General features: G+C 44.1%; 1 protein-coding gene across 1 annotated transcript; it reads left to right on the top strand.

Annotated features, from left to right (window-relative positions):
- The first annotated feature begins 517 nt into the window (after positions 1-517).
- LOC116300043 (dual serine/threonine and tyrosine protein kinase) lies at positions 518-6,621 on the top strand. The gene is made up of 4 exons (XM_031708804.2): positions 518-1,401; positions 3,042-4,519; positions 4,744-4,987; positions 5,931-6,621. Exons 1-4 carry the CDS (start codon positions 739-741, stop codon positions 6,342-6,344), a joined length of 2,799 nt encoding a protein of 932 aa, XP_031564664.2. The 5' UTR covers positions 518-738; the 3' UTR covers positions 6,345-6,621.
- The last annotated feature ends 13,227 nt before the right edge of the window (positions 6,622-19,848 follow it).

Below are 19,848 nucleotides of genomic sequence, written 5' to 3'. Positions count from 1 at the left end.
GCGTGACGACACTGAAAGCGGCTGTGGGGGAGACTACCTTTCATGTGATACGGAAGCATCAGGGGAGAGACTAGTCGCACCCCAGACCATATCGGCTAATCCCTTGCATCTCTGTAGAACTGCACGCTATTTTTTGTGTGTTTGCTCAATATTTCTTTACTGAAAGGAGAGAGGTTGCGCGATATTTTTTTCGTAGGTGAAGTGCTTGTTGGAAATTTTTTTTGGGATTTACGCAACCCACCCTCCCTCAATTATATGCCGGTCCGTTCCTTAGCGTAAAGCTTAGGGGGAAATGGAGAGAAAAACCCTAGGACACTAGGATGAGTCTTTCCGGACCTCGTTTCGATTTTCTTTTTGGAGGTTCTGATTTTTGTTCTGATGGTTCCGGCTGTTCCGCGGTAACGGTTCCGGTAACGGTTCCGGTGGTCCGTTCTGGTGGTCCGTTCCGGTGGTCCGTTCCGGTGTTCCAAATTTGAACACATGATAGGCGGAAGTGTTTTGAAACATGCGCAATATAAAAGTCTGATTCCAAGAAAATATCAAAACGGGCTGCTGAAACTTTGTTCTTTTCTTAAGCAAAAAAATAATAACAGACTGTTGAAATGCAGTTTTTATGCGAGTAATTTCGGGCTTGCATTCAATATGTGTAGGATCGAACTTTACATTGGATGCTAGCTGTACATGAAGCTACCACGATATAACTAATTGCAAACAGTGGCCGAGTAACAAGTGGTAAACATGGGAGATTCGTTAGCTTTCCGTCTGAGTGCAAAAGAATCTCTCAAGAAAACTGTCTGTGATTACAAAACCCACATTGCTGAGATTGCTGCTCTTCATAGGGACACCACAAGATGTCTGAAGGAAATCCAAGATCTAATAAAAGCCAGTCGACGAACTGAGCCTTTGTTCTCTCTGCCTGCACTCCAGGTTCCAGATTTCAACTTTGGCAATCGTTTGCCTTGTGTTTTGTTTATTGGAACCCATAACTGTGGTAAAACCACTCTGCTGAATGTATTCTTGGGTAAACATATACTTCCTACCCACGAAACTCCGTGTACTGCACGACTAGTGCGAATGGTGTACAGCTCAGGCAATGAGAACTATGTCACTCTGGTGGACTCTCAAGGTCACAAACAAGAAACCAGGACTTTCAAGGATAAAGTTCCCAGGAAATATATTGTCCTGAAGGACGACGAACGCCAAGATGGGGAAAAGCTCAAGACCATAGTAGAAGTAGGAGTCAAAGATATTAAACTATTGGAATGTGGAATAGAGCTCATTGATTCTCCCGGTCGCAACGAGAACGAAGCTTTGGACCTTGTCGTGGAGGAATTCTTAAGCAAAGGAGTCGTACCCTTGATTGTTTACGTAGTGGATGGAAACAATCAGCTTCAACAAACGGTAAGGGTCTACAGTAGTGGCTCCGGGGAGGGAGTTAGTTAAACACAAACCTCTTTGTGAAGCCGATTATGTTCCGTCTTTACGCTCTTATGGTAGGATTAAAATATGGCTCGCTGGAATTATGTTTTTTTCCTTAAAAAGCAGGAAATATGCAGGAAATAGAGTTCTTGAACCTCCCCCCCCCCCTTATTTTAAAATCCTGCAGGGCGTAGGCGGGGGGAGGGGGCAAGGGGGTGAGGGCCCCCCTTTCGTGGAATAATGGCAGCTTTTTAAAATGTATGCAGTAATTTACAATATATTTTTTTTCATTTCTTTTTTCTTTTGTACAAAATAAAACGTAAAATGTAAGGCCTGCTTTTTTTTTAGTTCGGCATTTCGGGGGCTCAAATTAAACAAAATGGCGGTTTTTTGAATTTGTCACCCTCCTTCAGGAAAATCTTTATCTTTAAAATCTTTTGTACCTTTATCATGATTAAGATATATAAGCAGGTTTTTGAATGGTTGTTGTTTTGAAAGGGAGTTAGTATACATCTTGTGAAATTTAATGAGAATTGATAAACCAACAATTTTCTATTTTCATGGCGTAAAATTTAACCCCATTTTCTCAAACAGGGACAACATATTTAAGATGTGTGCATTGCCTAAACTCCCCACTGACCCCACCCATATATTACTTGCTCAGATAATGCAAATTGTACCACAAATGAATGACTAGTTAGAACATGATGAGCAATCCAAAAGATTAAGGACCATTCTCTGGGATATCATGAAGAAGGATAAAATCACAGGATAATCTCTTTTAGACTCCTCCATTCTCTTGTGCTATGGAGGACACTATCATGACCTCAAATACTAATTTTTTTTTAGTTTTGCCCCTTCCACTTTTAAGTAAAGGAAGGTACGTCTTTCATTGAGAGTGGAAGGGGTGGAGGAGGGGAGGGGTGAGGGGTGAGGGTTGCAGGGGGGAGGGGCATCAGTAAGAAATTGAGCTGAAATTGAATTGAAGGGTTCAAACCTTTTCATTTCATTTCAATTCAATTTCAATTTATTTACACTGTTTTCTCAATTTTACGAAGTAGAATTACAAGAATAGTTATAGCTTTAATCTTTACTATAACCAAATAAAAGCTGCGTAGATAAAAGTAGATAAAAGCTGCGAATCCCCCAGCCCTCCCCCCACTCCCCCCCCCAGAATTATTTTTGTTTAATAATTAGGTTTTTTAATCCCCACTTTTTTAGGGAACATTATGCCAAAAAATTCTTGGGTTATTGCAACCAATCATCGATACAATATTAATTGATATGGGTCTTGCAACGAGCCACAAACACTTATCATTATTATATGTTTATTTCAACTTCAGACATTTTTGCTACATGAATACAGAATATTGCGGGCATGAATAGTCTAAGCAAATATCTGCATGACTGGTTTTACAAAGATGTATACAAATTTAACAATTGTACAGACGTTTCACAATCTCACAGTTCTGTGAAATAACCCATTTCTGACACTTTCTTACAATTTTTAGACCATCAGTGAGGCCCACATCATTATCATTATTATTATTATTTTTTTTTTTTATTACTATTATTATTATTTCGTAATTTTGGCAATAATTGAAGTATTCTTTGATTCAAAGGACCGTACCACTATACGAGAGCTACAGAACAAGTTTCCAAACGTTTCTCTGATGTTTGTTTGTAGCAAGGTAGATGTTGAGAAAAAAGCCAAGGCTTATGACAAGGATGAAGACAACGATGATGATGAAGCTGACGATCCTTTTGATGAAGAGCTTTTCAATCAAGCTCAGAAAAAGAAGTATGACGTTTTCCATAAGTTGAAAAATCTTGATTTCCTTCCTTCAGACGATGAAATTGAATCGTCTAGCCTTTTCCATGGAGTTTCTGCAAGGATGGTAAAACTGTCTCGAAAGAGAAAGCTTAGAAACGCAGCAACGATGAGCTTCGAAAACCTGGAGCTTTGCATTTTTGAAAAACTAGAAAGCTCTTTCAGAAAAGAAAGTAAAAAAGCGTTATCAATCTTATTGTCAACTCAAGAGATGATCCTCACTTCCGTGGTTGATAAGGAAAGAACATTTGCCAATGCCGTGTCTTCCGTATCTAATGCTTACAATCGTGCAATTGGCATAGAACTATCGCTCTTCTCCTTGATTTTAGACCTGATTGTCAAGGGCAAAACCATCACCAATGCTATTGGTTCAGAACTGGAGAAGCTAGCAGAGATCTTCATAAAAGAAGGAGAAAAATATCAGTTCAAGGCAAATGGTAAAAGGAATGCGGAGTCATTAGTTGAAGAATTTTGCAGTGAAATAAAGGGTTCTATTTTAGACAGAACATTCAATGTGTTGAAGCGCTCTGTTAAACGTGATTTGAAACGCAGTCTTGTCCTCTCTGTGTTAAAGGTGGAGGAGCTAGCAAAGTCTGTCGAGAGCGCACTTCTATCGCGATTTATACGTCGCGCTTATGCTAGTGAATATCACCAAGAAAGGAAACAAATGAATGCCAAACGTCTTGTCGAAAATTGTGCTGTACTAGATGGCATTTTAGAGTCATTTTCCATTGCTATCGATGTTGCTTTAAGAAGAGAACTTTCACGACATTTAGAAAAGTTTGACTTGAAAAACGACGGAGCCAATGCACCAAAGCCAAAAGATAGTTCCTGGAGACGGAAAGTCGTACAAGGCATGCTCTCAAAAATCAACTGCAAAGAACTTGCTAAAGCTGTCGTTAAAACCTGTGGAGAAGCTCTAAAATTAAAACATCAGGAATTCGTGCAAGATGTCCGTGAGTTCAAGTTACTGAACCAAGCACTATCTTCCCATGGTGTTGAATCAATGGTCACGCGTCTTCGTACTGATTATGTCCCACAAGTTGCCGAGCTTGCTGTCAAAGGACATGCTTTGCAGTATGTCATCGAACGTGGCGGCCCACCCGAACTTGGCGAGGAAGAAATGTGCACTGCGCATGGTCGAGTACATTCTTGCTCCAGCCCCCTTTGGTGTGCAGACCGCGATTGCTGTATGGTAAAAGTGGTCACGAAATCTGCTGTTGGCTCAAAGGTTTGGAACCAAACCATGCTTGATTGCATGCATACAATGTAAGTATATCTTTATCCTAATGGAGACTAGTCACACACTCGCGTTGGAAAATAGAATTTGTTGACTTGAGGTTCATCTAAATTTGAAGCTATTTTTGGGAGGAGAGCCGGGGTCACTCACTATACTCTTCCCACGCCGACCCTTGGAAATCTATTACCATTGATAGATCCACTGGTTTCACATGTACGAATAACATTAAGTAGATTTTGTTGCTTTATTTCAGAGATATTGTTGAAAAGCTTGGCACATGTTGTCCAAAGTTTCTACAGCTGAACGGCTGGTTCTTACCAGAGCCAGATAAACTCTACATAGTAATGGAAAAAGCAGTAGAAGATCTATTGGCTGCCCTGAAACGAGGAATGTCATGGGAAAAGCGCTTGCGAGTTGCTATAGATGTAGCAGAAGGAGTTTCTGCAATACACAAAGCTAACTACATCTATCAAGATCTCAAGCCCCAAAATGTCATGGTAATATTAATTAACTATAAATGTGATTTTCTGAAAGAAAATAGACAGCGCGTTTATTTATAAAATTCATATTTATTGAGTTCAACAAGTGGTGCGCGCTTGATCTATATTTACCTGTAGGGACTCTCTAGACTTTAAGAAAGTCTTTCGTCTTCATATTAGTTCACACGCGCTAAATAAAGCAGGCCGCCCAACCAGGATCACACGACTCGCTGGAGCTACGAGCTGAATGATTGGTCGAGAACTTCGGACTTTCTTGATTTTCACCTACAGGTCCCTGTGGTCCTAGAGTTGCCCCAAGTCGACCTCTCCCAGACGCTCAGAGCAGTTTGTTCAAGTCGTTGAAGTCCGAAAAAGTCCGAAGTTCTCGACCAATCGGCGTGTGCGATTTTCTATAATCACCAGAGTAATGATGAAAATGCCTATTTTGCGGCATGTTTCGGCCGGCAAGCGTTACGACCAACTCTATTTTTCCATTAGAATGGACCAAATCCACTTGGCGTAATGTTTTGCCCATTTCAGACCCGGTGTTGTTCTCTTGAGAATAAGAGTCTTTGTTTGAGTTGGTTCGATATCCATGTGTCTTCTCATGTACAGCTGTTAAACAAAGAAATATTACTCTAGCGAATGACACGTGGTCTGAAATGCCAATGTGTATTGCCAATGAACCTGACTCACGTGTAAAACTGATACCATTTTAAACACATTCTTTGAAAATGATCCCATTGTAAGAATGGGAAATTTTGTAATTTTCTTCCTAAAGGCATTTTATCTGATAAAGTTTTGATCAGTTGATGTGCTACAGATGCTGGGTGAATATGAGTCTTTACACAGGAAACCCAACAGGAAGTAAAACGTTTTATGACATGCCAAAAAAGATAACTAAATCAATATAGGTTTGATTATGCACGTTTACTTTAGTTTTCTTTGTGATTTCTGCCAGCTAACTGTAGATGGAACATCCAAGGTGAATCTGTGTAAACCAGAGAAGCCATTCGAGACTACAAAACTGGGAATCCCTTTCCACATTTCACCGACGATGTTTCTTAACTACCAAGGAGGCAGCCATGCCAAAAAGATGTATGATATTTACGCCTTTGGTTCTCTGTTGTGGGTCTTATGCGAAGGGTCAGGGGAAGCTCGACCACAGGTCTACTCACACTGTTATGATATCGATGCAATGAAAGATGCAGTTTGCCACCAAGGGATACGACCCGAGAGACCACCAAAAACCCCAGATGCTTGGTGGGATTTGATGACTCTATGTTGGAAGGAAGATGCCTCTACTAAGATGCAAAATGTGCTGGATCAACTGCTTCAAATTCATTACAAAAACACATGTACTATGAATGGATGAAACCCATCATTGTCTTACAGAAAGAGATTTCTCTGTATTTCTATGGGATTGAGTAGAGAGGAGACTAGTAGAGAAGCCGATGCTACTCAATATATACTGGGTTTCAATTAAGGAAATCTCACATCACAATCGCATCGTAATAATGGTTTTCCAAAATTCTAAATTCGTTTTTGATCGCCATTTTTTTTGGGAGAGAGGGGGGGACTTATCTCTCGATATTTACTTATCATTTCCGCAATCTAAAAATTTAAACTAAAATGATTTAATCAATTCCCAACGGAAACTTGTGATGTTGAAAATATCTTGTTTAATTTGCTACACTCAAAAAAAATCTCTCTAACTCGGCTGTTAATTGTTCTGGCTATGGCAGCTCAAATTTTTGATATTCAAGAACCTTAGATTTTGTTTACTCACAATTCGCTACATTCAACATTGCACGCAACATTGCACCCAACATTGCACCCAACAAATTTGAATAGGGGTGAAACATGTTGCACGAAAACCTCGCAACATCGCTTGTGTCAGCCTGATATGCTAAGAAAAGTGGTCAGCGGATATAAATTTAGTGCAAGCTGATTGGCTGGACATTTGAAAACATTGCACGCAATGTTGCAGCCATGTTCACACGATGAGATTTTCTGCGCTCAATGTTGCAAGAGTAGAGCGCGATTCAACTTCAGATTCGTTGCATGCAACAAGTTTCAGGGGTAGACACTCAAAAGGCAGCTCAAAAGTTTTGATTTCCAAAGAGTAGTATAGGGAATGGGGGTTCCAGCGCAATCTCAACACGGGCAAGATCCGTGTCAAAAATCCACCTACGGAAACAACCCACTCCAAGTGTGGTTGGGGGCAACAGCGCAAATATGTTAGTCTATATATGGAGTGCGAAGAATGTAAGAGAACTTTTAAGAAAGAAGCGGATTTGAAAAAGCATTTGAAAATGAAGACGAAGTGTATGAGCAGTTATGATTGTGGATGTGGTAAGAAGTTTGAGACTAAGGTTAAATTGTTTTGGCATTGTCAGGACTGTGAGTACGACTACGACGACTTAAAAAGTGCTTGGTATTAGGTATAAAATATTTCCTATTATATAGATGGAATCCCAAAGCAACTTCAGCACGGTGTCAATACCCGGTAACGGTGAGATTGACGTTAGACAGTTTTGGCGTCAGTCAGAAAGGAAGGTTAAAAGGACTCTCCGAAAAGGTATAGAAGAATTAGGAGCCCTGAAAGCGAGCATAATGGTAGAAGTAAGTTTGTCAAAAGACGAGGTAATGACGACAGCAATGTTGCGATCAAAGTCGTTAGTGATATTAGAATCCACGAATCTGGATAGGTCACTCAGTGAAGCCTTAGAAGCAATAATGGAGTCGCTGTCTAACTACACGAAAGAAGGATCGGGTTGGACAGTAGAGGAGGTTGAAGGAATAGAGATAAGTATGGCCAGGTACGTACCCATACGAGGGGGGAGTTACGTACCGCTACCAACGTGGGTAGAAAGGAAGAAGGCTATTGTAAACGTGAAGAATGAAGACAATCGATGCTTTATGTGGGCAATCAGGTCTGCACTGTATCCAGCAGAGAAGGATCCCTGTAGGACAAGTAAGTATCCCACAGATGATTTAGAGTGGGATGGTGTGGAATTTCCCATGCAGTTGATAGACATCCCCATATTTGAGGAAATAAACGATCTAGCAATTAACGTTTACGGAGTCAGAGAGCAGACGATAGTACCGTTAGTTCTGTCAAAAAGTAAAGGAGAGCGCGTACATTTATTCTACCACGGCGGACACTACTCATGGGTTAAACACATTAGCAGACTATTCTACAGACATACTAAGCACAAAGGCAAAAAGTACTTCTGTGACTGCTGCTTGCTGTCATTTACATCCTTAAATACCCTAAAGAAACACGATGAGATCTGCCGCGGAGTCGAAGAAGTGGCACAACGGATCCAGATGCCCACCAACAAAGAGCTTTCATACGCAGACCATCAAAAGCAGATGCAAGTGCCTTACGTGATATATGCAGACTTCGAAGCGTTGATAACTAAGGAAGAGCAGAAACGTGGCGCCACGAATAAGGTAGGATTACACGAGATCTGCTCCTTTGGTTACATAGTAGTCAGATCAGACGGTAAAGCAAACCCTCCTGTGATTTACCGAGGTAAGAACGCAGCTAATGAGTTTCTAGAAGCATTGCGAGAAGAGGAGGGAGAGATTAGAGAACAATTAAGATGTCCAAAGAAGATGGAATTTACCAAAGAGAACCAGGAGGCTTTTAACAAGGCAAAAAAATGCCACATTTGTCAACATACGCTTCTTCAGTTTGGAAGACGAGCCAAGAAAGCGTGGGATGAAGATGGAAAGTATCTAGGAGAAGCTCATTTTAAATGCGGGAAGTATGCTAAGAAAGGTGAGAAGCCGGGAAAGCCCTCCACGCACTGCATTCACTGCCACAAAGCATTTGTTGAGGATTTCTATGTGGATAAGGTTAGGGATCACTGCCACATCACGGGTAAATACAGAGGAGCGGCTCATTGGAAATGCAATATAAACTTCAAAGTAAATCCAGACATGGAGATTCCGGTGTTCTTTCACAACCTCCGCGGTTACGACTCCCATTTGCTACTACAAGGAACAGACGGCTCCGACGTCAAATGCATACCCAATAACAAAGAGCGCTACATGTCCGTAACTGTGGGTAAGCTAAAGTTCTTAGATTCGCAGCAGTTTATGGCGGACTCCTTAGCAAACCTCGTAAAGTATAACACCAACTTTCCCATTTCCAGCCAATACGGCGCGGAAAGGAAAGGAGTGTACCCATACGAGTACATGGACTCCTGGGATCGATTCGAAGAACCCCTACCACCCAAAGATCGCTTCTACAGCACCCTAAACGAGTCCGGCATAAAGGATGAGGAGTACCAGCATGCGTTAGACGTGTGGGAAAAGTACTCCTGTGAGAACATGGGGGACTACCACGACATCTACCTAAGGTCTGACGTAGTGCTGCTTGCAGATGTTTTCCAAAGCTTCAGAAAGATGGCTATGGAATATTACGGATTGGATCCCGCTAATTTCTACACGGCTCCTGGGCTCAGCTGGAGTGCTTTGTTAAAGAAGACAAATGCGCAGTTGGATCTCCTAACGGAATACGACATGTACCGCTTTATGGAAGACGGTATCCGCGGCGGCGTATGCGGGCCCAGCCGACGTTACGCCCGCGCAAACAACCCCTTAGTAGAGCACGACCCAGAGAAACCAACCACATACATTTACTACCTGGATGCGAATAACCTTTATGGTTGGGCAATGTCACAGTACCTACCTGTGAGAGACTTCGAATGGGATCCAGTGAAGCCGATAGACTTCTACATGCAGGTAGGAAAGGAGGAAGACAAGGGTTACGTTTTAGAAGTGGATCTGGAGTACCCAGAGCGCCTGCACGACGAACACAATGAGTTCCCCTTAGCACCAGAAGCGATAGAGATACCATTTAAGCAGCTAAGTCCGCTGCAAAAGCAAATGTGCCCTGGTTACAAACCGTACAGGAAACTAACTATGAACCTGATGGATAAGAAGAAGTATGTGGTACATTACCGCAACCTGCAGTTCTACGTGCGACACGGAATGCGCGTAGAGAAGATCCACAGAGTCCTAAAATTCACGCAGGAACCCTGGATGCGCCCCTACATTGACTTTAACACGCAAAAGCGTACCGCAGCGAAAAATGACTTCGAGAAAAACCTATTCAAACTGATGAACAACAGCGTGTTCGGAAAGACAATGGAGAACATCCGCAAGCGCGTAAGCGTAAAAATAGTCAGCACCAAAGAGGAAGCAGAAGCATACGTGTCACAGCCAGGCTTCGTTAGATACGTAGAAATGCTGAACTTCTACGTGATTCACATGAAAAGGGCAAACCTCTTACTAAACAAGCCCGTTTACACAGGCTTTACGGTGCTGGATCTATCGAAGCTGCTTATGTACGAGTTCTACTACGATAAGCTTAAGCCAAAGTACGGAGACCGCTGTCGCCTCCTGTACACAGACACCGACTCCCTAATTCTAGAAGTGCAAACGGAAGACGTTTACAAAGACTGCCTCCCCGACATAGACGAGTACGACACCAGCGGTTACCCGAAGGAGCACTTCCTTTACTCTGCGAAGAATAAGAAGGTAATTGGGAAGATGAAAGACGAAATGTTAGGAAAACCCATAGTAGAGTACGTGGGTCTGAAACCAAAGATGTACAGCGTGCTAAAGTTAGACGGTGTAGAAAAGAAAGCTAAAGGCGTAAAAAAGTACGTGGTTAAGAAGGACATTACGCACGAGTCCTACCTCAACGTATTACGAACACGGAAGGAACAGCGGCATAAGATGAACAGCCTGCGCAGCTATGGTCATCAGATACATAACGTCACGCAGGAGAAGGTGTCGCTGTCTGCATTTGACGGTAAGCGATGGATGTGTGATGACGGAGTGCATACGATAGCATTCGGACATCACACGATAAGCAGTTCTTCTTTGACGAACCCACGCGTGGGACCATCATGAAGATAATACAAGATGGGCTGACCCTTCTTAGCTATCGCACTTCGGATCTGGTAAGTTTCCAAAGACCAATTAGGATCCGTAGCTCTTTTGGATCCTCCTTCTAATTCACCCGGCTCATAGAGATATCGAACCGTGACATTACCTAATTTCTTTTCATGGGGGAAGACCGCCCTCGAACTTCTGATGAAGGACTTGTGTTCCACGTGTTTCTTTTTTATGGCATCCCTGGGTTTCATTCCCGTAGCCCTGGCCGCCTCGTTGTTCGAAGCTGCGACGACCTGGGGGAGCCTCTGAGTCCATTCCCTATTGCGTTTGGAGGGATCTTCCAGCTCTTTCCAATACTGGTATCCAAAGAGACGCTCGGCCAGGGTCTTATTGAATCTTTCGACAATGCTTTGACCCCTGTGGTACTCTGCTTTAGCTCTTCTAATTTTAGTGTCGTGGTCTTTCAGGGTCTTGGTAACCACGCCCATAAACTCCGTCCCCGCATCCACTTGCAGCAGCTTAGGCCATTTCAAGACGCGCTTATAAACCCTACCTAGGGCTTCTGCGACTTCCCCAGAATCCTTGCTGGTTATAGGTTCGGCATCCTTATATCTGCTTGCGATATCAACTACGGTCAAAGCGTACCTATAGGTCTTCTTTCTCACCTTATCGTGCGGCAAGAAAAGCAAATCCGCCTGATGAACTTCATTGGGGGTATTTACGGTGAAGCTGGGCCTGGGAATGTACTTAGGCACGGGAAGATAAACCTGCCAGAGGGTTTGTTTTTTTCAACCAGTTCTTAGCCGTTTCGTCTGATACCCTGGCCGCGGTCGCGAGTTTCTTGATAGCTGACGCTCCTCTCCAATAGCCTTCCGGCCCATAGTAAATCCTTTTAAGTTTGTCCTCTACGCGGCCCATTATATGAATTCCAAAACAAGATTGATCTTACGTCCGTTAAAATCCACCGTCTTTCCGTCCACTTTAATGGTGATGTTTATGCTTTCTACCAAATTAGACAAGTCATAGCTCAAAGAAATGGGAGTGTATTCTACTGGGTCAAATGGATTACCTTGGGGCAGAAACTTGGACATAAGAGAAGACTTTTCTCCATTGTTGTAACTATGAACCAAGTCGCAATAGACTTCGTAAGAGGATGCGACTTTCCATTTCACATCATATGTATTGCCGCTATTTATTGTGGTACTAGTAAGGCCCAGGAGTTCTACCAATGAACTGTCCTTTAAATTAGCGCTCCCATTATTTTTCTTAAATGTCATTTCATGGGGTAATCCTGTGGTAAGAGTATATCCATGCTTTGCTAGCTCCTTAGCCAGTGTTATGGGGGTGTAATGGGAATCTGGTATTTTTGGTTTGGTGCCGGAAGTTCCGATGACAAAGCCATTAATTAAATTATACCAAGAATTGTACAAAGAGCAACTAACCAACCGAACCTTACAGGCTTTGATGGGAGGATTCAAATACGTGGTAAAGTCATTCTTGTCGCTTTCCAAAAAGACGATCATTATATTAGATACGCCAAAGCCACGCCTCCGGCCAGCCCTGCGACTCCTACAAAGACCAATTCATTGTCTTTTTGTTTCTTAGAAGGCTGGTAGTAATTCTTGAACTGAGGCTTTTTCATTCTAAAGTCGGGGTGTGCTTGCGCATAAAGTTTGAAGGCGTAGTCTGTGTTTTCGAAGTTCTTGTCTGCCTGCATTTTGTCTTGGTAGTTCTTATCCAACCAATCCCTGTAAGCTTGTCTTTTTTCATTCCAAGCTGCAACGTCCCTTTGATATTTCTCCAGCGCTAAGTCGTGTCTCTTTCTTTCGGCGGCACCGCTTTTGTCGCCTCTAACTAATCTATCCAAATATTGACCACCATAATTAGCCCCTGTAAATGCTAAAGCTGCAATGACTCCACCTGCGACTAAGCTAACCATTATACATTAGGTAGGTACTTTTCCTTCCGTAGGTAATCCTTTACCATGATAGCCCCGCCTACGGCAGCGGTCATCTTAGCAAAGTTAGCGAAGCTCTTGCTTGGGTCTTCAGTAAAGTCTTCTTTGAGCGCTTTCTTACCTACCCAACCAATACCCGCAACGATGGAAGTAATGATAGCTGCCTCTTCAACAGTTTTCAACAACGCGGTCGACATTATATTACAAAGCGAGAAGGAAAATCTAGGTCGCCACGGTACGTGGTGATAAATCTACTCCATTTCAGGGATCTTACTTTTTCTAACCTCCACAGGTGCGTGATACGTTGGTGGTTCTACCTTTTTCGTTGCCCGCCATTGTAAGTAAAGGCTGCCTGCTGCTATAGCGACTCCTAACGCGCCAATGACGTACCCAGGATTAATGAAGGATTCCTCTTCCTCCACCTTTTCTTCTTTCTTTGCTTTGTTCTTCCTGTTCATCTCCGCGAGCTTCTTACCGGCAGCAACTCTGCCTGGAGATTTAGCCTTGGTGATTCGTTGCTCCTCTACTTGAGGGGTTTCCTCCGCCTTCGATTCAGCTTCACTCATTTATATCTAAGGACTTGAAGGAATTGATAAGTACTTAACTAGGTACTTGAGGCGACCTGGGTAATTCCCGCGAATGACTTGACTAAGTACTTGATAAGTCACTTGCAGGTACTTGACTAGGTACCTCAGCAAGTGCCGCCTGGAAGACCTTTTCGACTTCTCTGTCCTTCTTGAAGTCCTTCCAAGATGTTCCGAAGGAACCTAGTACCTCCTTCAAGTCGACATGCTGAGCTACGTGCAAAGCCGCAGAGGCGACTGCCATTAACTTACCGCACTTCAAAGACAACCACCCACAGGTTATCTTAAGTTCTTGGGATATGACATAGTCATCTCTTATGTCCTTCTGTAGTTGCTCCACGTCGTCTATGGGCAGTGCAAGTCCAAGCAATTTAGTGGCAAGTCGGATAGCGGAGTCTGCTACGGCGTCCGTGGTCTTACTTGCAAGGGCAGCCTCGTACCTCTTATGGAACTTCTTAACCTCCTCTTCTGACAGCTTATTAACCTGCTCATGGGTAAGTTCCTTACCTATCATTTCTTTACACTTCCCAGATGACACCAGGATGTTAAGTTGTTCCTTGAGGTTACTTTCATCTAACTGTGTGGGGACTTCATCTATGAGCTGCTCAATGTCCATATATGTTAACGTCATACGGAAACCTCAAAGAGAAGATCATCTTGGAATGTTGGTGCGTTTTTAAATGCCGCATGTATTCGTGCAGCTGTTCCTTGCTTATCTCACCGCCGTAGTCGCTTAAAATGGTTTCCAGGTCAGACTTGCTCGGAGTATAAAATACTACGAGAGAGCCTATGTTTTCCCTAAAGGGCTTAGAGACGCTGGTAAGCTGCTGGGAGAGCAACCAAACGCTGATATTGTCGTGTCTACCGCTGAAGGCGAGCTTCACTAATTCGGAGGTGCGCCTTTTTACGTCGTCCCCACAGGCAATGTCATCCAATATGAGGAGCGTCTGTGTATCTTTAGGGAATTGCTTGTGCCAGAACTTCAAATGGCTGGATAACTCGTTAGGATCTAAGATATCTACGAAGAAGTCGTCATCTTTCACTCCTATGCCTTCCCAGGTGCGGTTATTCACGTAGGTGGGACAAAGCAGCACTATGTAGTCAAAGCGGTATCTAAAGGATCCTAATAGCTGCTCCACGATGAACTGGGTCTTTCCGCAGCCGGTGGGTCCTACTATCAGAGCGTTACAAGGCATGTGATCTGGGTTCATATATAGATGGAACCAGTGGAAGCAGTAAGAAGGATTACCGCCGACGCAAAGGATAAAAGAGACACCATAGAAATGCAAAGGGAAGAGATAGACCGGTTAAAAGAGCGCGTACAGGAATTGTACGATGAAATGTGTGGTCTGAAGCGTGCAGAACGGTTTGGCGCGCTTTTGACAATGGCGGGCTGGGCTAAGGAGTCCATTAAGGACTTCATTCGATATCCCCCATAGATATATGGACTGCATTACGTGCGAACTACCTGCTGACTGCATCATCGTTACCCCTCCGACGCCTCGTAAGAAACACAGCTGCTGTCACTGTAATAAGGTATTCTCTGAAGAAGACTTCATTGGACATTGGTGTCCCGCGGATACTAAAGCACAAAGGACTTTAGACGACGTTCGAGAAGAGTAAGAGGTCGCAAAGAAGATCTTACTAAGCCCCAGCAAGAGGAATTAGCATAGGTCTTTCTTTTTTTATCGTTATTTTGTTAAATGCTGCAAAGAGGTCTCAAGTAAGGGTCTATTTTTTATTGTTATTTTGTTAAATCATCACGATCGAAGAATGGTTAACATGATTATCTTTTTGCTGGTTTCAACAATGAGAAAGAATGATACCTCATCTTTTAATGGGGGCTTAACAAAATAACAATAAAAGATAGACCCTTACTTGAGACCTCTTTGCAGCATTTAACAAAATAACAATAAAAAATAAGGTGTATATAATGGAGTGCATGCGATGTAATAAATCTTTCAGCAGTAAGCAGCGACTGCAATACCATCTTTCCAAGAAAGTCTGTCAGAAGACCGTAAGTACCCTTTGCGGTGACTGCGGTAAGGAACTGTCCACTGTACAGGCCCTACGATATCACCGCGAGAACAGAGTCTGCCTCAAAGACCGTTGTCTCCGTTGCGATGAACCTCACTTCGAGGAGAACTGGCATAAATACCGCTGCCGGCGTTACCACCTCGAAGAAGTCGTCTGTGAAACCCACGGCGATTTAGCAGAGCGATGTTGCCCCCTTGAAACCAGCCGGGCGCTCACGCGACGTAAGAAGGAAATAGACCAAGATTTCGTATGCTTTGACGACTACGAAGGAGTAAAATGGGAGAACCGAGAACACTGGGACGGCATCTGCGATAAATGTGGCTGTCGACGCAGCGGTCAACATATTTGGTGCTGCCTGTACGACGGACCACGTCCTTTAGACCATTACCTGGCGGTACGAAAGGCTTGGAAAAATGAGAAAGATATATGATTCCTCAAATCGCAGCGTTCATAGGAGGAGCCTTGATTACCGTATCCGCTTACCAGATAACAGAAAAAATGAGGTCCGCCGAAGCAGACCAATATCTAATCAATCACATAATGGATTAGCTTCCGGGCGACGTTCGATGTCAAACTTCCATCGGCCGTTAACCTTACCATAGGTACGCAGGTGTGTATATTCTTCACCTTGCAGTACGTACCGTACGCAGTCGGGAGCCCATAAACTGTACTCTTGGCTGCCGTCTAAGAGGACCAACCTTAAACGGTTAATGTCCTCGAAGACGACGTAATTTTTTATTTCGTATGAAATGCCATGTAGCAAGTCGCGCCAGTGAGTTTGTTCAAGAATCATTATATCTATGAAATATCTTTTGGTGCGTTCGTAAGTTCTCATGCGATTTGAAAGCCTTAACACACCAAGGGCAAGGTATGCGAATGCCGTCGACGTAACGGTCGATTTCCCTGCAGATCAGATCGTAATCGTTGCTTACCATCGTTAAGTATCCATTCATTTCATATTGCGTCAATACCGCTTTTTGTTTGTCGGACAATACGCCGTTACCCTTTGGCGTCTTCAGTTCCAGACAGAACCCATTGTATTTCTTATGGGAGTTAAGAATTAGGATGTCGGGTTGACCTGCCTGGTAGCCCTTTTGCCAGCACTTTATCCTTTTACTGGTGGTATCTTGCAATTCCCCGAGTCCAGGCGCTAATATCAGCGTAGGGTAAAACCTGCGTATCTTATCGATGACCTTCTTATGTAAGTCGAACTCATCCTCGATCTTGAAGGTCAACTTATTTGGACCATCCAACGAGTATTTCCCCGTCTTCCTTAACGTAGGTAGGACGTCTTCGAAGACCCAATCTTGGAACGACTCTGCCGTTGGCAGTTTGGAGCTGAATATCAATTGATACAAACCAGACTCCGTCACATACAGGGATTGCGGGTGCGAACCAGAAGGGAGGCGATTCACCTCCAACTCGTTAAGTCTCTTCTTATGCTTGTCCCGCACGTGGGCTTTAATAGCATCTTTGGTGTCTGCATAACCTAATGCCTTTGCTACCTCCTTTGCTTTAAAGTACAGCTTATCGCCTTGCACTATGCATTGCAGTTTAGTTTCGTTGTTTTCGAATACGCGGAGCATATTATACGTAAGGAATATTTTTTATCCTTTCGCTTGGCTCAAGGAACGCGAGCCTAGTAGGCAACGCTTTTTAGCTGATTCATTTCTACACTCAGTTGCGCGTCTGAGACTACGAAGATATATGCGTTGATCTTAGTAGCGTCGCTGGCGTCTTTGGTGCGCTTGATCTCCAACGTAATGCCGTCCTGGGTATTTACCAGCCGCAATCCCTGTCCATGTAGGTCTTCGTCGTTCGTCGTGCGCATGTCGATCCACAGCGCGTACTTATCCTTAAAGAATTTCTTTGGGTCAATTTGGTCGCCAAACTTACGTGCGACTTCCCGGTACATATCCGCGGGCTTTATCCCTTGTGAGTAAACCTTATTAGGCACTCCGTTGATGCTAACACCTACGTTGGTAATGTTAGGATTAAAGAACGCCTCGGAGTCACGCAATCCTGCCGTGTATGTCTTTGCGAACAGCAACATTATCCCTGTAAGGCTGCGCCTGGGAAGGTTAATGCTTTGGTTGATGACCTCTTCGACGTTATTTGTAAAGCTGAACGTCTTGTACATCACGACGTGATCGTAAAGGAAAGCCTTCCCGGAGCTGTATTCCATACCGGCGCTACGTGCTAAGTCTTCGCTGTATACCGTTTCATACTGCAGCTCTAAGTTAGTAACGGAGTATGGGTGGACGGCTGAGGAACTTACGTCCTTTCCCTGTAGGATGTTCGTAGTGTCTGCTAGGGTTACTTCGAACTGCAGCTCGCTTAGCTGCCTTGGGTAGTATGCACCGTGGTTCGTGATAACTTCGAAATCTAATGGAACGACATATTTAGTGCCATAAGCCGTCTTTATTTCGTCTTCTCCTGAGGCGCCAGAGGTTGCGCTTCTTACCTTGCGTATGGCATCACTGGCGATTCCCTGCTCTATCCTTTGCGCGCGGTCAAATGCAGTCAACCATAAGTCTTTGTACGTGGTATACAGATCGTACCTATTTAAGTCCAAGAGGGATTCCCCTGCGAACTTCACCCGCATCTTTGAGACAATGTTGCGGCCAAGGTCGTTGACAACGTGACGCGCGTCCGCAGTGCTTGGTTGTATTGCTAGGTCAAACCTTAGCGCCAGGGTGCCAGGAACTAAGACTAGGTTATCCGTTTAGGCGGGGCACGCCTACGTACAGCGTTTCTCCAGGTCTAGCGCTGCTGGGGGTAAAGGTGACTCGGTGAAAGGTGCGTTCTGCTTTCAGTCCGCCAACCTGCTTAGGTAATACGTTGGGGTTTAACTTTGAGCTTATCATATATAATGGAAGTAGAAGGAACGGATTTGACCCCACCACCGAAGAAGGTCAAGTAGACATTAACGACGAAGAATACGACGCATGGACTAAAGGCGCGGAAACCGACCCCCCTAATCTACGATATGGCTCTAGAAAACAAGTATGGTAATAGATGGAAAAGCTTCAAGGCCCGCCTTGAATCGCATGTGGCAATCAAAAACCACGGCAGCCCCGTCCCTGAGTACTTGGAGCTTCAAACATAGAGCAGCCTGGGCAGCCGCGCGGGAAACTGTAGAGTGGGCAACGCAAGAGCTAACGCAGCGCTATTCCACTTCGATGCTGACGACGTAAGGCTCACAGAACGCGGAAACAAAAGTCCTCATAAGCGTTCAAGACCTGAGATTTCTGATAAAGACCGCTGGACAAAACCGCAGCCCCTCTTTGACGAAAATGGCGAAGTTAGGGGTGACGTAGCAAGATTAAAAGGCTTCCAGCGTGCCACTAGAAGCATGTTAGAAAGATTGGAAAACATAAATGAAAGGGTTGCGTTAGAAAAACGCGTCGAGGAACTGCAAGAAACGTTGGAGAAAGGGAGGCAGAATACATGAGGCAAAACCGACTACTTCTCGATGCTCAAAGAGAGAAGTTGATGACAAAACCCAAAGAATAATAGAAATTAGAGGACAAAGAGACAATGCCCTACGCGATAGAGACCAAGCCCAAAGGGCTTTCGACCTCGCCTTACAGGAGCTAGACCTGACAAAAGAGGAAGCTAAAAACTTGCATATCATCATAACCGGCTCTTTAAGGAACGGCGGCAGTTGGTTGCCGAAATTAACACTAAGGAAGAACAAATCCGGCAAAGAGATCAGGCCCGCGAAGACCTGGAGGGGCAAATAGAGCGGCAGCAGGAAAATTAATCGAGGACCAAAACTCGTCCCGAGGAAGAAAGGGAAGCAGCTCAAAGGGAATCAGAAGCCCTTCAGGAGAGAGTTGCGGAATTGCGGGCGCAAAAGGAAAACCTGGAAAAGGAGCTGGGGCTTACCACCAAGGAAAAGGTAAAAAGAGCCCTTTTGAAGTATGGTCTTCCGCTGGCATTCGCGATTGCTATTTCGAGCGTAGTAGGAGTTATCCTATCCGCTCTTAAGGCTACAGGCGCGGGCGTAAAGAAATTAGCAATGGGCTGACCGACTTAGGGAAAAAGATGGCAGCCGGCATTCCTGGCTGCTTGGTAGTGTTCTTAGTCTGGCGCTTAGGGCCGGCGGAGAACTGCTAAGTTTGTGGGGAATAACATTTGGAATTTAGTCGTAGGCTATTGGAGTGGGGTACTCCTGAAGAAGATGAAGGGTTGATCTTATCCTCGTGTATTACTGGTGGCTTATCGTCGTCAGACCTTCGAGGCGTCCTCGACTGGGGATAAGTAAAGATAGTATTCGCACGCCGCCTGGTAATTCGGAACTAGTGCGTAGGCGGCCGGTCATGTGCTAATGGACTTTGAATTCCAAAAGCATCCGGTGGGAGAAGGTCCCACGTATC

This window comes from Actinia tenebrosa, unplaced genomic scaffold (genome assembly GCF_029948245.1).
Source record: "Actinia tenebrosa isolate PJP-AT-01 unplaced genomic scaffold, QUT_ActTen_1.0 PGA_scaffold4__44_contigs__length_22323623, whole genome shotgun sequence".
Taxonomy (NCBI): Eukaryota; Metazoa; Cnidaria; class Anthozoa; order Actiniaria; family Actiniidae; genus Actinia; species Actinia tenebrosa.
Note: the sequence above shows the minus strand (reverse complement) of the source record. Positions and strands in the feature narration are given on the sequence as shown.

Excerpts from the sequence above, each read along its gene's own strand:
- LOC116300043 (XM_031708804.2), top strand. The coding sequence starts at position 739 with ATGGGAGATTCGTTAGCTTTCCGTCTGAGTGCAAAAGAATCTCTCAAG. Across the intron at positions 1,402-3,041 it reads ACAATCAGCTTCAACAAACG|GACCGTACCACTATACGAGA; the intron begins GTAAGGGTCTAC and ends TTTGATTCAAAG. Across the intron at positions 4,988-5,930 it reads TCAAGCCCCAAAATGTCATG|CTAACTGTAGATGGAACATC; the intron begins GTAATATTAATT and ends GATTTCTGCCAG.